Source organism: Drosophila albomicans, chromosome 3 (assembly GCF_009650485.2).
Source record: "Drosophila albomicans strain 15112-1751.03 chromosome 3, ASM965048v2, whole genome shotgun sequence".
In the NCBI taxonomy this organism is placed as follows: Eukaryota; Metazoa; Arthropoda; class Insecta; order Diptera; family Drosophilidae; genus Drosophila; species Drosophila albomicans.
In genome coordinates, this window is record NC_047629.2 from 25,904,671 (window position 1) to 25,919,104 (window position 14,434).

General features: G+C 38.2%; 1 protein-coding gene across 1 annotated transcript; it reads right to left on the reverse strand.

The window, feature by feature from the left end:
- Positions 1-474: 474 nt before the first annotated feature.
- LOC117569082 (putative inactive polypeptide N-acetylgalactosaminyltransferase 12) lies at positions 475-2,252 on the reverse strand. The gene is made up of 3 exons (XM_052004244.1): positions 1,994-2,252; positions 1,164-1,918; positions 475-1,109 (listed from the first exon to the last, which is right to left on the reverse strand). Exons 1-3 carry the CDS (start codon positions 2,250-2,252, stop codon positions 495-497), a joined length of 1,629 nt encoding a protein of 542 aa, XP_051860204.1. The 3' UTR covers positions 475-494.
- Between the last annotated feature and the right edge of the window lie 12,182 nt (positions 2,253-14,434).

A 14,434-nucleotide genomic window follows, 5' to 3' on the forward strand; every position in this document is an offset into this window, starting at 1 on the left:
TTTCAGCTGCTGCATTGGCATGTTAACGAACCGTAAACGGACGTGGGTCATACAAATTTATAATAACATTACGTAAGGCCAGATTTCTCCAAACATTCAACTTGCAGTTTTCATCAGTATATTTCGAGTAACAATTTGAATTTTTTATCAAATTTAAAAAAAAATCATTGCTATACGGCATACTTCGTATACATATTAATGTTGCATACTTTTGCGAGCCCGATAAATTAAAGTTCTCTGTGAGCTGTAGTTCAGTTATGCAACAGCAGGGGGCGCCACATTATATTTCCGTTGATGAACAGATGAACATTAAAAAACGTTGCATACTTTTAGCTGCTTATGGATCTAGCCAAGATTAAAACTATAGAGGGCGACACTTGTCATCTTCAATTATGAGCGTTGTTAGATTTACAGTGCTCATCAAACTGTTCAACTCACAAACTTTAAAGCATGGTGAGAAAATAAAATATTAAATTTAAAATTAACTTCCATTTTTAATAAAAATTATTTGCTTTAATGGCGTCTTTATGCATGTGCTCAAAATACCACTTTTGTTGTGCGTTTCGAGTGCTGCAAGTTCGCACCATAAGGAAAAACTTGGCATGAGCCTCCAAGCACAGCGTATTACTAATTAGATTATTGTAGTTCAAGTCAAAGTGCCAGTTCTGTGGACCTGCCAGAGTGGTGCATTGACTCAAAGCCAGCTTGCGATTGGACTGTACCTCAAGACAGTGATTATCGCCAAGTCGCAGATCGTTCATATAGCTGAGAGTCCAGTTCTGAGCTGCTCGCTTAGAGTGATCGCAAGGCATTAAGCTAATGCGATTAGTTTGCAAGTCACCAGTAAGACATTGAGTTCGCTGTTGAGTCGGTCGCAAAGTTCCATTGGCAAAATATGAGGGTGCTTTCAGAGGGAAATGCTGCAACAAATCAGGTGCAACATTCTCCAAATACCAATCGAAAGAGTTGAGCACCGGGAGGTATTCGTACTCCTCCTCTACATCGGAGATGTTGCCAAGGATAGCATTTTTGATTTGCGGGTGATTCTCATAGATAAAAGACTTGTACTTGGTGTTATATAGCCAGATTTCCACCAGGCGCTTGTAACTCTAGAAGAGAGGGAGTTTATTATGAAATTATTTATTTTATAAGTAATGTCTTACACTGAATTGCTGCGCCGCCAATTGCTGCATATTGCCATTGCGTTGCAAGTAACTCCGATCGCTGGGCTGCAAATGTGCCACTCGGGAGCAGGGCACTTGGACGATGCGCAGTTCTTGATGCCACATATAAAAGCTTAGCTGCAATTCGAAAGCAGCTGGTGAATTGAGATCCTCATCGAAATGTATTAGACTATTGAACAAGTCCGCATCCATACCAAAGACTACAGTGTTTGGCACAGGAGTCTCGAAGGGATTTGGCATGTCCTTCAGTTGCTGCCGCAACAGAGGCACTTCGCGTCGCCTCAGCGTCCAGTCAAAGACGCCACGTTGCTCCTCAACTCGCACATACTCGAGTGTCTGTTCATCAATTCGATCTATTTGAGGAGACACAAGTGTCGGTTCGTGGTGATTGAGCACGGTCAACATTGGCTCCAACCAGCCGTCGGTAAACTCGACATTCGCATCCACAAATATAATAATGTCGAAATTAGAATTGCGTACAGCAAATCTGCGAGCACGCACCAATCCCATCTGATCTTCCATGTGAAAGATTTGCAAATTTTGGGTTATGTAGTGCTTCAAATACGCATCGAATGCATCTCTGGAGGATTTCTCTAGCCAAAATCCATTATCGCTGTAATCGTTAATCACAATTAGTTCAGAGATCAAAGTCATGTTTGTTCTGTCTCGCAAACTGTGAAACATTCGCAGCAATGTTTCCAGCTGTTCGTTGCGAAAAATCACAGCGATAGACACTGTGTTGAGCAATTCAAAATCCTGATCATATTTGATATGCAAGCAGCGACTATCACGCATATCGGGTAACTCACGTCGCAGTGGCAACCGCTCAGCCAACCAAGCATTATAGCCATATTCCAAGAAGAGTTTCGTATACGCTTTGATATCTGCAGCTGTTCGCAATTTAAAGTTTTCCTCTGGATCCACGATGCCATCCCAAGTACTTAGCTCGGAGTACAAGGCGAATAATAATAGTGCAAATACAGCAAGTTTCCATATTTTGCAAGTGCATTGAGATTTGGAATTTAGTCGATTGTTTCTTGATATCAAATCAATGCGCGGCACATGCATTATTAGCAAGACGTTGAAGAGACAACTGATTGCTTCAGTTAATATTTAAACTCAACTAGTTAACATGGTTATTTAAAGCGTGAAAAACGCATTCGGTATTACTAATTACCCAATAAACCACAAAGTGTGAAACAAAAGTGAAAAAGTGTACCACATTTATGCGACTGAAAAGTAAAATATTTGAAAATTTGTTCAATTTATAATTTTATTATGAATAATTTTATTAAATTATATTAATTATAATTAATGTAAGGGCTATATTCAAAACAATTTAATGTAGCTCCATTATGCCACTTCGTAAAATATTGAGTCACTAACTAACAATAGATATTGTTATTGAATTCCCAGAGCACTCGAGTGCAGAACTGGAGGTGTCGATTGGCCATGGGTAAGTGCTTACCTCGCCGATCACTACATGGGTACTTACTAGATTAACCCTATAGTAATCGAACGTCGAACCACCTAGTTAATAAATATATGCGCATTAAAGCATAAGTACAAAATAACGGCAAGCATCGCTTTTGTTTTTGTTATTTTGTGGAAAAAGCATACACAAGTTTAAAGACAAAACTTCGATTATGCTTTACATCGCTGTTTGTTTACGCGTCTTTGTTTTATTTTATGCTACTCTTTTACTCAAACGCAGCTGTGTTTCCTATATGATGAAATTATTGCAAGCATTTGAGTTGAGAAGTGCAAAGCGGATCCGCGATCAATTATTAGGTGAGTTACTTAAAAAATAATTTATGTATGCATTATATGTTTAATGTGTAAAATATTAAATAAACAGATAATAAAAGAATATCAAGCAGTTAGTATAATGCATAGTTCTACAGTGGAAAGCGACAATGTGCCTAAAGAAGAGGAAGTGGAAATTATGACAGAAAATCTACTTAATGGAAATAATGACAGGGGAATGCGGCCCAAAAAAAGAAGACAATTTCTTTGGTGTTATGATCGGTGAGTATTTTAAAAGATAATTATTTAATAATCATTATCCACTTCAATCTATTAAAACTTTTTGAATCCTTTTTATTTCCAGATTCAATAACTGAGGACCACTTGAGAAAGGCCTTGCAGCTCAAAAAAAAAAAAAACGATATTTTAAAACTCAAGGTGCCTTAAAGTAATAAAAGTATTATTATTAAAATAAAGAAAAAATAAAATTAAACAAAAACTGTAATTGTAATTGTAAATTTTTTTTTTAATTTATAATGGCCGACCCCTCTATGGGGTCCGATGTAAGCACTTATTTTACCGGCCGTTCCATGGGGTCTAATGTAAGCACTTATTTTACTGACCCTAATATGTTGCACTATTTCACTAGTTCGTGGTAATCGAGGCGGTGGCGATTGACCCTATTTGCGCACATTTCATACAAAAACGGAAATTAAAAAACGCATGGCTAGACGCCACTTTGTAGGTAGTGACTGGCTCCTGGTAAGCGCTTATTTCACCAGCAACAAACTAGCGCTCAGAACTGCAGGGTCGTTACTTTGACTGCGCCTAAAAGTATGTAACATATAATGTAATCCAATAGAAGCTGATTATTTTCCAATATTCAAATAAGACTAATGAAATAAAGAGAGAGAGAGAGAGTGTGAGAAATGTAATTTATAAGAAGAACCTAAAACGCGCTTAAGTAATTAAATTAAATTAAAAAATATAGAAAAAAATTAAAAAATATACATGTACAGAAAATATGATAATTTGTTCGCAAACAGGTTTACTATTCTCTATTTAGTAGATTTACAAGTTAAACATAATGTAACTTTCTGCTATAGAAAAACGTTGACATCAACATTTCCAAATAATGAGCAAAATAAATCATAAACATGCGTACATTATGTTAGTTCAGTACATATAAAAACTAAAGCAAATAATAATTTATTTATTAATTAAAATATTATAAATTTCAATTTACTGCAATGACATTGTCAACTACAAAATAGCTCTAAATAGCCCTTTGGCAATTTGAATTATGACATTAAGGAAGACAACAGCAAAACAGCATACATACATAGTAAGAGAACAATTTATGACAAAAGCCTAAACGAATGAGCGAACGACGATTTTTTCCCTGTGGCCTTGCAATAACACTGTAAAGCCAAACAACAACAACAACAACAGCAAACAACACAACAATAACAAATAACAGCAATAATAGCAACAATAACAAGAACAATTTCCCACGGTACAACGTTACGTATGCGCAATGTGTTTGCCAACCTGAACATGTGTAGCTATCTGTAACTGCGTGCAGAGGGTTTGACTACAGCTCCACCGGGAGGGGGAGAGGAAAGGGGAAGACAACAGCACATGCAAAACACAAGAAAACAAAATAAAACAGAAATAGAAATAGCATCAGGTTCGCATGTATGGAGAGATATCGAGATACGTTTAAACAACAACATCGACATCAAGGGAAGGGAGGCAGATGAAGGGCGCCAGGTTAGAGAGATAGTAGCAAAGATAGCGAGAAATGTACATTTCAAAAATTTATTTATTTACATTGACATTTTGTGCTACTTGTGCACTTTTTTTTCCACCCACCTTCCTCACTCTTGTCTCTCTCTACGTCTCTCTCCTCTTTCTCTCGGTGTGTGTGTCTCTTCTACCACTTCAAAAACTGCTAACAAAGCCCTAAGCGCTTGTTTAGGAGCCACCAGTTACCAGTTGCCAGTAGCAGAAATGAGAAACAGGATGAAGAAAGGGGGCTAGAGGGGAGGAGACAATGTATAATATATTGACTCAACTACAATACGGACATTGTCATGGTGAACGGAAGAGGACAGAAGGAAGCTCGGAGAGCGGAAGACAGGTCAAGGGAGAGTTTATTTCCGCACCTGAAGCAACTCCCAAGCAAACGCAACGCAACAGTAGCCGTTGAAGTAGGGAAATCAAGACACAAATAAATATCTAATGCCTTCTATGCGAACTGAATATACGCTCCAAATTTATAATATGAATCATTAACTTATTCACATTATTATTTATTGATTGCAGTGGACTAATAATCAACTCTCAAAGTGCATTTTAGTTGATAAGTTGAAGTCAGATAAGGTTTTTTTTATAGAAGAATGTTCGTGTTTTAGCGATAATTTCGGAAATTCCAGAGATTATAATGCAATCTAATAACAAACCGGCTGTTGTGAGGTGAAACGCTTTCATTACTAGAAAGCTTGAGTTCATTGAATATAAATATCAAATATAAACGAGAGAAAAAAAAACAAACAAAAGTTAAAAGAAATAAATTAAAAAACATTAAGTGTTACACTATATCTATGTTTAACCGCATTTAAATAAATAAGGTTCTAAATTATTGATCCAATAAATTAAATTTTAAATTAGAATATCCACTTAAAAAAAAGTGTAGTAGGTATTAATAATAATACTTGATAATCGTACTACTTAAAATAATAATAGTTTAGGTTATTAATTTAAATGAATTATATTTAATTAAATCAATTATAGGTAATGTTAGACTTTACTCATAATAAAATCGAATACCTAAAGAAAAAATGAGAATAGCATTTATTAAAAATAATGCCATCAAACTTTAAATTAACTAATATTTGAAATGTAGATTTTTAAAATAGAAAATTCTTTAAGAATTTTAAACTACAAATAAGTTAATCAGTATTTCCAATAACTAATTTTATCCTTTACTAATTAGGTGTCAACTTACTTGACAAAAACGTTGCCATAGCTCAAATATTGTACTTCGGATAGGGTATAAAGCTGGCCAAGGCTTAGGGGGTGGTCGGAAGCTGGTCGGGGGTGAAACTGCCAAATGTTTGCAAATGCTAAACATGCCCGTATTTCATGCATATTTACAAATTTCGATATTTACAACCCCTTTCCTAGACCAGAGGGGGCAGAAGAGATGGCAGTCGACAGTCGGCAGTCAGCTGCCTGACAGTCAGCTAGCTGGCTGAAGAGTTCACTTAACAGTTTTATTTGTCTTTGGAAAACTTTAGCCGACACACACACAGACACATTGAGAGTCACACACACATGCACACACGTATATAGGACACACTCTTGAAGGATTTGTTAGCCGTCGGCCAGCAAGAGGAGAAGATGTGAAAGTGTAAGACGGACAGGAGAAGACAAGTTTGTCAGTTTGTCTCTCAGCCTTTGGGTCTGCTCTCTCTTACTCTCTCCCTCCTCCTCCCTCTGGTGCTGCTCCTTCTCAGCAATGTGGTCAAAGACAAGCCAAACGTGGCCAAGTCAAAGTCGGGGCTGGGCCCGTTCAATATCCTGGCGCACTTGAACAATTTGTAACTTGATAGAGATAAATGCCAAACCAACTCATTGTTGTCTGTGTTCTCTGCTGTGTGTGTGTGTTTGTATTGTTTGCTGCTGTTGTTTTGTTTATGTTTTTCTTAGCTTTGCATTGACTTGCTGCTCGGACTTGGAGTTTTGCAATTGAGAAACGACTTAGAGGTAGCCTTGTTGCATTTTCTTCTTTTCCAGCTGTTTGTCTAAAATATTTGCACTAATATGGCAACAAAGGACAACAAAGAGATGCCAATAGAAGCGACTAGCAAACCAAATAACTGCATCTCCAACTCACATCTAAAAAAATAGAGGAAGGGAACGATAGAGAAAAAGAGAAATGGCGTCAGCATATTGAATGTGAAAACAATGCCCGCTTTGAATTTCCGCTGTCTGATGAACTACATTTTATGCGGGACGCCAAACAAATCAAGCTTCAAACTCAGAGATGACCAAAAATATGACAAAATATGAATTGCACATTGCACATTGCGCATTGCATTCCACACACACACACACACACACACACACACACATTGCACACTCACTCACTGTAGTACACGCTCTGTGCACTGCACACAATAAACAATAAACAATAAATTCTGATGTGACCAAGCGGCAAACACAAAATACTAGATGCAACAAAAAAATATAAGGGAACAAAAGCTGCAGCTAACATAAGCTTAAACAAATGCAGCTATATCGAAGCTGAGTTACTCTTTAGTTAAAGGTTTAACAACTATTAATAAATAAAGAAATTGAGCTAAGAAAGAGTAAAGTAGATATTATATTAAGACAAGCATTCAATATTATATTAAACTATTTTTTAAAGTATTTAATTGCATGTTAAAGAGGAAGGCACATAATATTATATTTATTATTCTGCTTTTTAAAATATGTAATATGAATTTATCTAGAAAATTCTTTCCACCTTAACGAAGAACTCCGAAGCTTAGAATATTTTATTGTATAAATAAAATACAAAAGTATCTCTTTACATTTAATGTAAATATTTTTCTAATCAATTTTGTGCAATCAAAGACTTTTTTTGTTAAAAATCAAAAACCGTAGTACTTTGTAATTTTTATGCAAACACATAATTTTTTGCTCAATATTTGCTTTATTTCAAAATCACTCAACTAAGCCATTTGCAGGAAAATAAATTTGTTATGCTCGTATCTATGGCCATAATTTCTGGGCAAGCTGAGCAGGCAACTAATATTTTAAGCAAGGATCGATAAAGTCAAAAGCAGAATATTAAGTGGAGAGCGGGAGCAGCGTTCTAGGATTCTAAGTGTATCCCTTTTAGGCTTCATAAATGATTTAGGCATAAAACCAATTACTTCATAAGTAAGCTAATATAATTCCTAATATTTAAGGCAAATGCTAAAGTCGACATGCTTCTTTCCCCAAAGCAACAGCCCAAAATGAGAGTGCGTCGTGTGTGTGTGTGCCATAAAACAAATTGGTTAGGAAGTCACAACAACAACAACAACAACAACAGCAGCAGCGGTAGCAGCAAGGGAGAGAAGTGACTCTCTGTATGCATGCATTTATGCCGAAAACGCTCGACATTGGGAACATGCAGGGAACAGGATGAGCAGGAGCAGGAGCAGGAACAGGGGCAGGAGTAGAACCCAGTGTTAGGCCTAGGCGTTTGGACATTCAGCATTCGGCATTGGCATTAACACAGACATTAGGACGGACAAGCGGCCTAAAGGGTGTTGGGTACACGAGAGGGGAAGGGGGTTCTGACTGGCTGTCAGTTGCAGGCGAGACTCGAGCGAGGCAAACAACACGAGGGAGCCTGGGCATTGGTAGTTGTGTAGATTTGTGGCTAAAAGAGTTAACAGATAAAATCAAATATGCACTGTGCGGTGGCAGCGACGGCCACAGCGATTTGGGGCACGATTCGAACCTGCAGAGAGTGTCCCCCCTTCCCCGTCCCCTTCTCCAGCCGTTGCATATTGCCTGCCCCAAGCACAATTTTTAGTTTTTTGGAAACGCATGCGAATTTATTGTTCCGAGACGTTCGCATGCAATGCACAGCAAGAAAGGGAGAGAGAGGAGGGAGAGGAGAAGTGGGAGAAGGCATGTATGCACTGCATTTGGCAGGACAACTGTGGTAGGCGTGGCAGCTGGCACGCCCACTGTCACAATCACATTTCCAACAACCGACGCCCCAGTGACGCATGTGACTCTCTCTCTATGTGTGTGTGTGTGTGTGTGTGTGTGTGTGTGTGTGTGTGTGTGTGTGTGTGTGTGTGTGTGTGTGTGTGTGTGTGTATGGATGGGAAAATTGACTAAAAGAAAAACTTAACGATTGACCTACAAAATTGCAGTGCGCCGGCCATGCAGCATGTGGCATGTGGCATGCAGGGCAGAGAGACATAGAAGGAGATGGACTGACTCTGAAGGTGGCTGTTGGACGGGCATACAAATCACGAAAATTTGTGCTGGGAGTGCGCCGAGCAAATCACATGCCCAAAAGTGTTTGAAGCGAAATTACACAGAGGGAGGCACGCGAATCATCAAAAGGGAAAAGCTACAGACAGAGACGGAGACAGAGACAGAGAAAGAGAGAGCGAGAGTCAGATGAAAAGAGAGATGGCAGAGTGAAAGGACAGAGCAGAGGTGTGTGTGGGCAAGTGAATGGAAATAGCAAAGTCCGAGCCGAGTCGTGTAATGAAAGCAGAAAAGCAAGCAAATCGATTGACGATTTCTATGGGACACACGCACACACACACACACACAAATACTAGAACAGCCCCCAAAGCAAACACTTCAAAAAAGGCAAAAATGAGAAAAGAAACAGTAGGGAAAAAAATTAAGAAAAGAAAACAAGAAATTCGTGAAAGACCCGAAAAAAACTGAAATCAGGCGAATGAAAATGAAAAGTGAGCTATGTGGCATAGAAGTCAATTGTATTGCTTTTCAGCTGCTGTTCCACTCGATACTAGAAATGGTTAAGGCCAGCTTAGAAGTATGCTCGACTATTGCGTTAACAAAAGCCAAGCTCGCTGTGAACGGCATTCACAATCGGCAATCACAAAAGGAGCGCATTCCCTTTCAGCGATCATGGCCAACAAACGTCATGGCCAAATCGGTAACTTAAATAACTTTCGCTTGCAAAGCGGTTGCAAAGGGCTTTAAGACAGACGTAAATATTGAGGAAAAATATAAAAAAGTAGTCCACACATTATTGTTATTCAATGAAAATATTTTGCTTTCATTTAGTTAGTCTTCAAATAATGAGTAATTAAATTAATTTGTAAGTGTATCGATTATAATATAAATCCCCATGAGTATTATGAAACACCTCGAATTTTTGGTTTTACTTTTAAGATTTGCTAATTTTCGAAAAAAAACTATAATAACTTATGCAAAATAAAGAAATTCTTATTAGTTTAACAAAAACAGAACTATGATATGTTTTCGTGACATCAACATGATAAGACACTTTTCATTATTAACTCTTATTACTATTAATGTTTAATTCATGATAAACTAACTTTTACCCAGCGAATAAACACAATCTACATACGTATAACTAAATAAAATATTGAATTATATAGCTCTTACTTAATTTAGAAATTGGTTTCATTACTCTTACACAAATAAAATGAGAAAAAGTTGAGACACTTATTGCCAAAAACTTTAAAATCTTCTTTTTTTATTTATATTTTTTTTAATAATTCTGAATATTATCAACCTATCCATCCATCAATCTTAAACTATCGAAAGATATCACATCATTCATTCATTATGTATGCCATATCCAAAACTATTTTCAACTAAATATCCTGGCAATATTGTCTAAGATGTCAGACGAAGGAAAAGGTTATGAATAAATTTCATTTGGCAAGTGAGTGGAAATGTAAATGGTCACTGAACTTTGAGCGCAACGTGAGGGTAACGATGAAAGCAAAAGTTGTTTAACAAATTTCCTGGGTGCGCCTCCCCAAAAAAAAGGGGCTTCTTTCCCCCAAACACCGCAAACAACAATTATACGCTAGGATATGCTATACTATATATATTTGGTTCAACATGGGACTGCTCTAATTTGTGTGTTGTCTATTCTGGGTGACGTTAATTGCAGAGCATGGGTCAAATATTATAGCTAATACTTGCCTTCCCTCTCCTCTTACTTTCAGTTTACTCCTTGACTGCTCCCCACAACCGCACCACAACAACCACCTTTTGTTGTCGCGCCCCTGAACCTGCACCCTGGAGGAAAAACACTTGCCCATCTGTGTGTGTGAGTGGGTATGTGAGTGTGTGGGTGTGCGTATGTGCAATTTAGCACCGTTGGTGAGACATTTAAGAATGAATACACTGAGCTCACTCGCAGTCACAGTCACAGTCGCATTCACAGTCTCATTCTCAGTTGTCAGTCTGAATCGGAGTCGGAGTCGGAGTCGCCGTCTCAGTTCCATTCGAAATCCGTGTGGCAATTCCGCTGAAAGGGGAAGGAGACTCAACCCCAAGCGCAGCGGGTTGCATTTATGGAAAAGAGCGTGCAAATTGGGGTTGGGTTTTTACCCCCGCCAACAACAATAAATGACAATAAGAGCGCAGTTCAAGTGTCAGCCGTGGCCTCTTATTGTCACGCGTTTTCATGCCCCACCCCTCACCACCTGCCCCTCTACCCTAGTTGCTGCCCCAGCCCAGGCACCACTCGATGCCCAAAGGAATGCCTCCACACACTCACACACACTCATACACATGCACACGCGTATAAATATGGTGGCATTTCCGGTGCTCCGGATGGGCGCCCCAATGTGCTTCTGGCATAAATTATGAATAAGGCAAGAGGCGCGTGTTGTGTTGTGTACTATATGTGCCCTGCATATGTGTGTGTACGTATGGGTGTTTGTGTTGTGCGTATATGTGTGTGTGCGTTTTGTGGTGAGCAAAATGAAGTAAAAGCAGCGACCAGAATGAAATGAAAGCAAGTGCTGTAAAGGGGGAAAGGTCTGGAAATGAGGCAAGCAAAACAAGAAATGAAAACTATTCGCAAGTTGAACGAATTTTCAATGCTCTGCAGTGCTAAGGAGATTAATTGCACGTATAAATTATTATATTTTACTTACTTAGTAGAAGAATGCATTTACTACATATGTTAATTTCTAAAGAATTTCTTAGTGACAATTATTTTTTAATCGAAATAGATTCACAAACTAATAATTGTTATATGAATACTGCAACATAAGCCTTAATATCCTGTTCCATTGTTTTATAAAAGAATGATCTAAGTATAGATTAATAAAAAGTTTTCCCTGAATAGAGCAAGAAATGCTTAATGTAATAGATAGTTATTAAAAAAAGAATTCGAATAAGAGCTCGTTATGAGCAAACTTGAAATTTTATTTGTATTGATACACAAGTAGTTAATATAATATATGTAAAATATACTGCAGGCCAAGCACTAATTTTTTCAGAGTTACTTGAAATGTTCAGAAGCAGTTTACTTGCTCTCTAGTTGTTTTAGTTTTTAAAAAAATGTAACAGTTTTAAGTTATCTCAAGCAGCTTGAAACTGTCTCAATCTGAGTACACACATCGATGTACCCAACATTGGCAATACATTAAGGGAAAAACTGTCCACTTTCGTTTGCAGGCGAGGGGTGGCTGGGGATGTAGGGGGGCGGGCAAGCAGCCGCAGGTTACAGGACGACAGGCGAAGGAGATGGAGAAGAAGAAGGGAAAGAAGTTGGGGCACGTTGCAGAAGCAAATGTGTCTGGGCTGTAGGCAACCACAAACGAGCTTGACTTCGTTTGCCTCCGCAGCAGCAGCAGCAGTGAAAGCAACTGTTTCAGTAGAAGAAAGCATGAAAGAGAGAGGCAGAGAGAGAGAGAAAGAGAGAGTGAGTGAGAACTACCGCCACAGCTTCAGCTTGTTTATAGTATCTCAATAATTAATGAGCTCTTAGGAATTTTTGTGGCGTACGCAGGAGTTGTTTTTGGAGGCACAGGAAGAGGAAGCAGCAGCAACGGCAGCAGCAGCAGAAGCAGAACGAGAGTCGTCGGAGTCATGAAGGATGCCATGTTGAAAGGAGAAACAAAGTCAACTGACGTGCTACGCTGGCTTTGCCTTTGGCAGTCGCTTTGTCGCTGTCGTTGCTGTTGTTGTTGTTGTTGTTGCCACTGCTGTTGCCGCTGCGAAAACTTAATGTACAAATATAATTTGCCGCACACACAAACACTTATGTGGCCACCAATGTTGGTGTTGCTCTCGGTCTGCGCGTTGGCTGAGGGAGAGCGAGAGAGAGAGAGAGAGAGAGGGGAAGTACTCCTAATGGCCACCAGTCAAACCAGCATTTTGTTTTTGCCCCTTCGTCCGTCCACAACTATGCGACCCACATAGCCCAAAAATGCTGTGCTACAAAGCTAGTTAGACCCCAAGTCTGGCTGGCAAAGGAAACTGTCTTCTGTCTGCCAGTTGTCACCAGCATCCTGCAGCATGTAAGGACGAGAGCGTGAAGAGAGAGCGAGAACGAGAGAATGGGTTCATATTTTATGAATATAACCATATTATAAGGCGCGATGGTCGACAAAACAGTCAGCAACAGTAGCAGCAACGAGCAGCAGCAGTTACAGACACAAACCAAAGGGACCTCCATTCAGACAAACACATCAAAGCATTTGACAGACAGCATACAGTAAAACATGTCCGAGAAGTACTGAGGTAGAGGTATGATGGCACTTTTCCATACCCTGTAAAGGAGTATCTTGATGAAGTTATGTATGAAGCACATACAATAAGTAAAAAAGTAATCATAAGTGTTTATTAGTTTCTAAATAATTAAATATTTTTATTTATTTTGGCATATTTCTTAAAAGCGAAAATTTAAATTTTAAAAATATTGAAATATATTTTATTTTGACATATATTGGCTTAATTTCAGTAATATATTTTGTCTAAACTTCTCTGGTCATTATATTGTATGTGTTGAAGAATACTTTTTTTTATAATACAAAATTTGTAATTTATAGACTTTAGCTTAAAATGACATTTTTAGTAAATTACATTTCATTAAATGAACATTAAATATTTACTAACTTAATTTGTTCTTGATAGTCGAAATATACAAAAAAAATTGTTATTTGGTTTACCTTTCTTACTTTTAAAGTCTTTAATATATTCTTATAATTTGAAAATTTAATTTTGATCTAATAATTAAATTAACTGAATAAAAAATAATGAAGCCAATAGAGTTAAGTTGGTAAGTTGATAAAGCTAAAATACTATATTCGATCATAGTTTTCATACTGTAGTATGTTCTATTCTAGCTTACAGGGTATATCAGAATGTTATTCTCATTACTTATTCATTTGCGACGCTTTTAGCGCTAACTCTCTTACACTCGCCCCCATTCCCCGTTGACTTGCTCCCTCATTTGCCTTTGCCTTTGATTTGCTTAATTTGTAAATTGCCGGGATGCAATGTTCCAAATGAGGAGGATGGGGGAGCGAATAGAAATGGCGAGAAATGAAGGAGGAGGAGGAGTTGATGGGGATGGGGAATGCTTTTTCATGGCTTTTAAACGCTTCTGTTGGCACGAAATTGACCAAAGGATGTGCCGCATAGAATGTTCATAGTCCGAAAGGACATAAAATGTAAAGGGCATGCAATATTTACGAGAATATATGTCTGTCGCTCTCCGTGGGTTTTAGTGTGTGTGTGTGTAGCTACATATGTTTTAGTGCCATAAAAAACAACAATGCATAACAACATGAGCAGCAAACACACACTCAGCACTGTGCATACATATTTTATAGCATATTTTATAATCTAATTACCGCGCAATATCGTCCAAAAAATAAATGATCGCACAGCTGGGACGCAGCCAACTTCCACGGGGCGTGGCACAAAAGGGGCTGATAGATGGCAGAGAGGGG

Bases quoted from the DNA above. Each gene is read 5' to 3' on its own strand.
- LOC117569082 (XM_052004244.1), bottom strand. From the start codon at position 2,252: ATGCATGTGCCGCGCATTGATTTGATATCAAGAAACAATCGACTAAAT. The intron at 1,919-1,993 runs GTGAGTTACCCG...TGCTCAACACAG, and splicing joins TGAGCGGTTGCCACTGCGAC to TGTCTATCGCTGTGATTTTT. The intron at 1,110-1,163 runs GTAAGACATTAC...CCTCTCTTCTAG, and splicing joins TGGCGGCGCAGCAATTCAGT to AGTTACAAGCGCCTGGTGGA.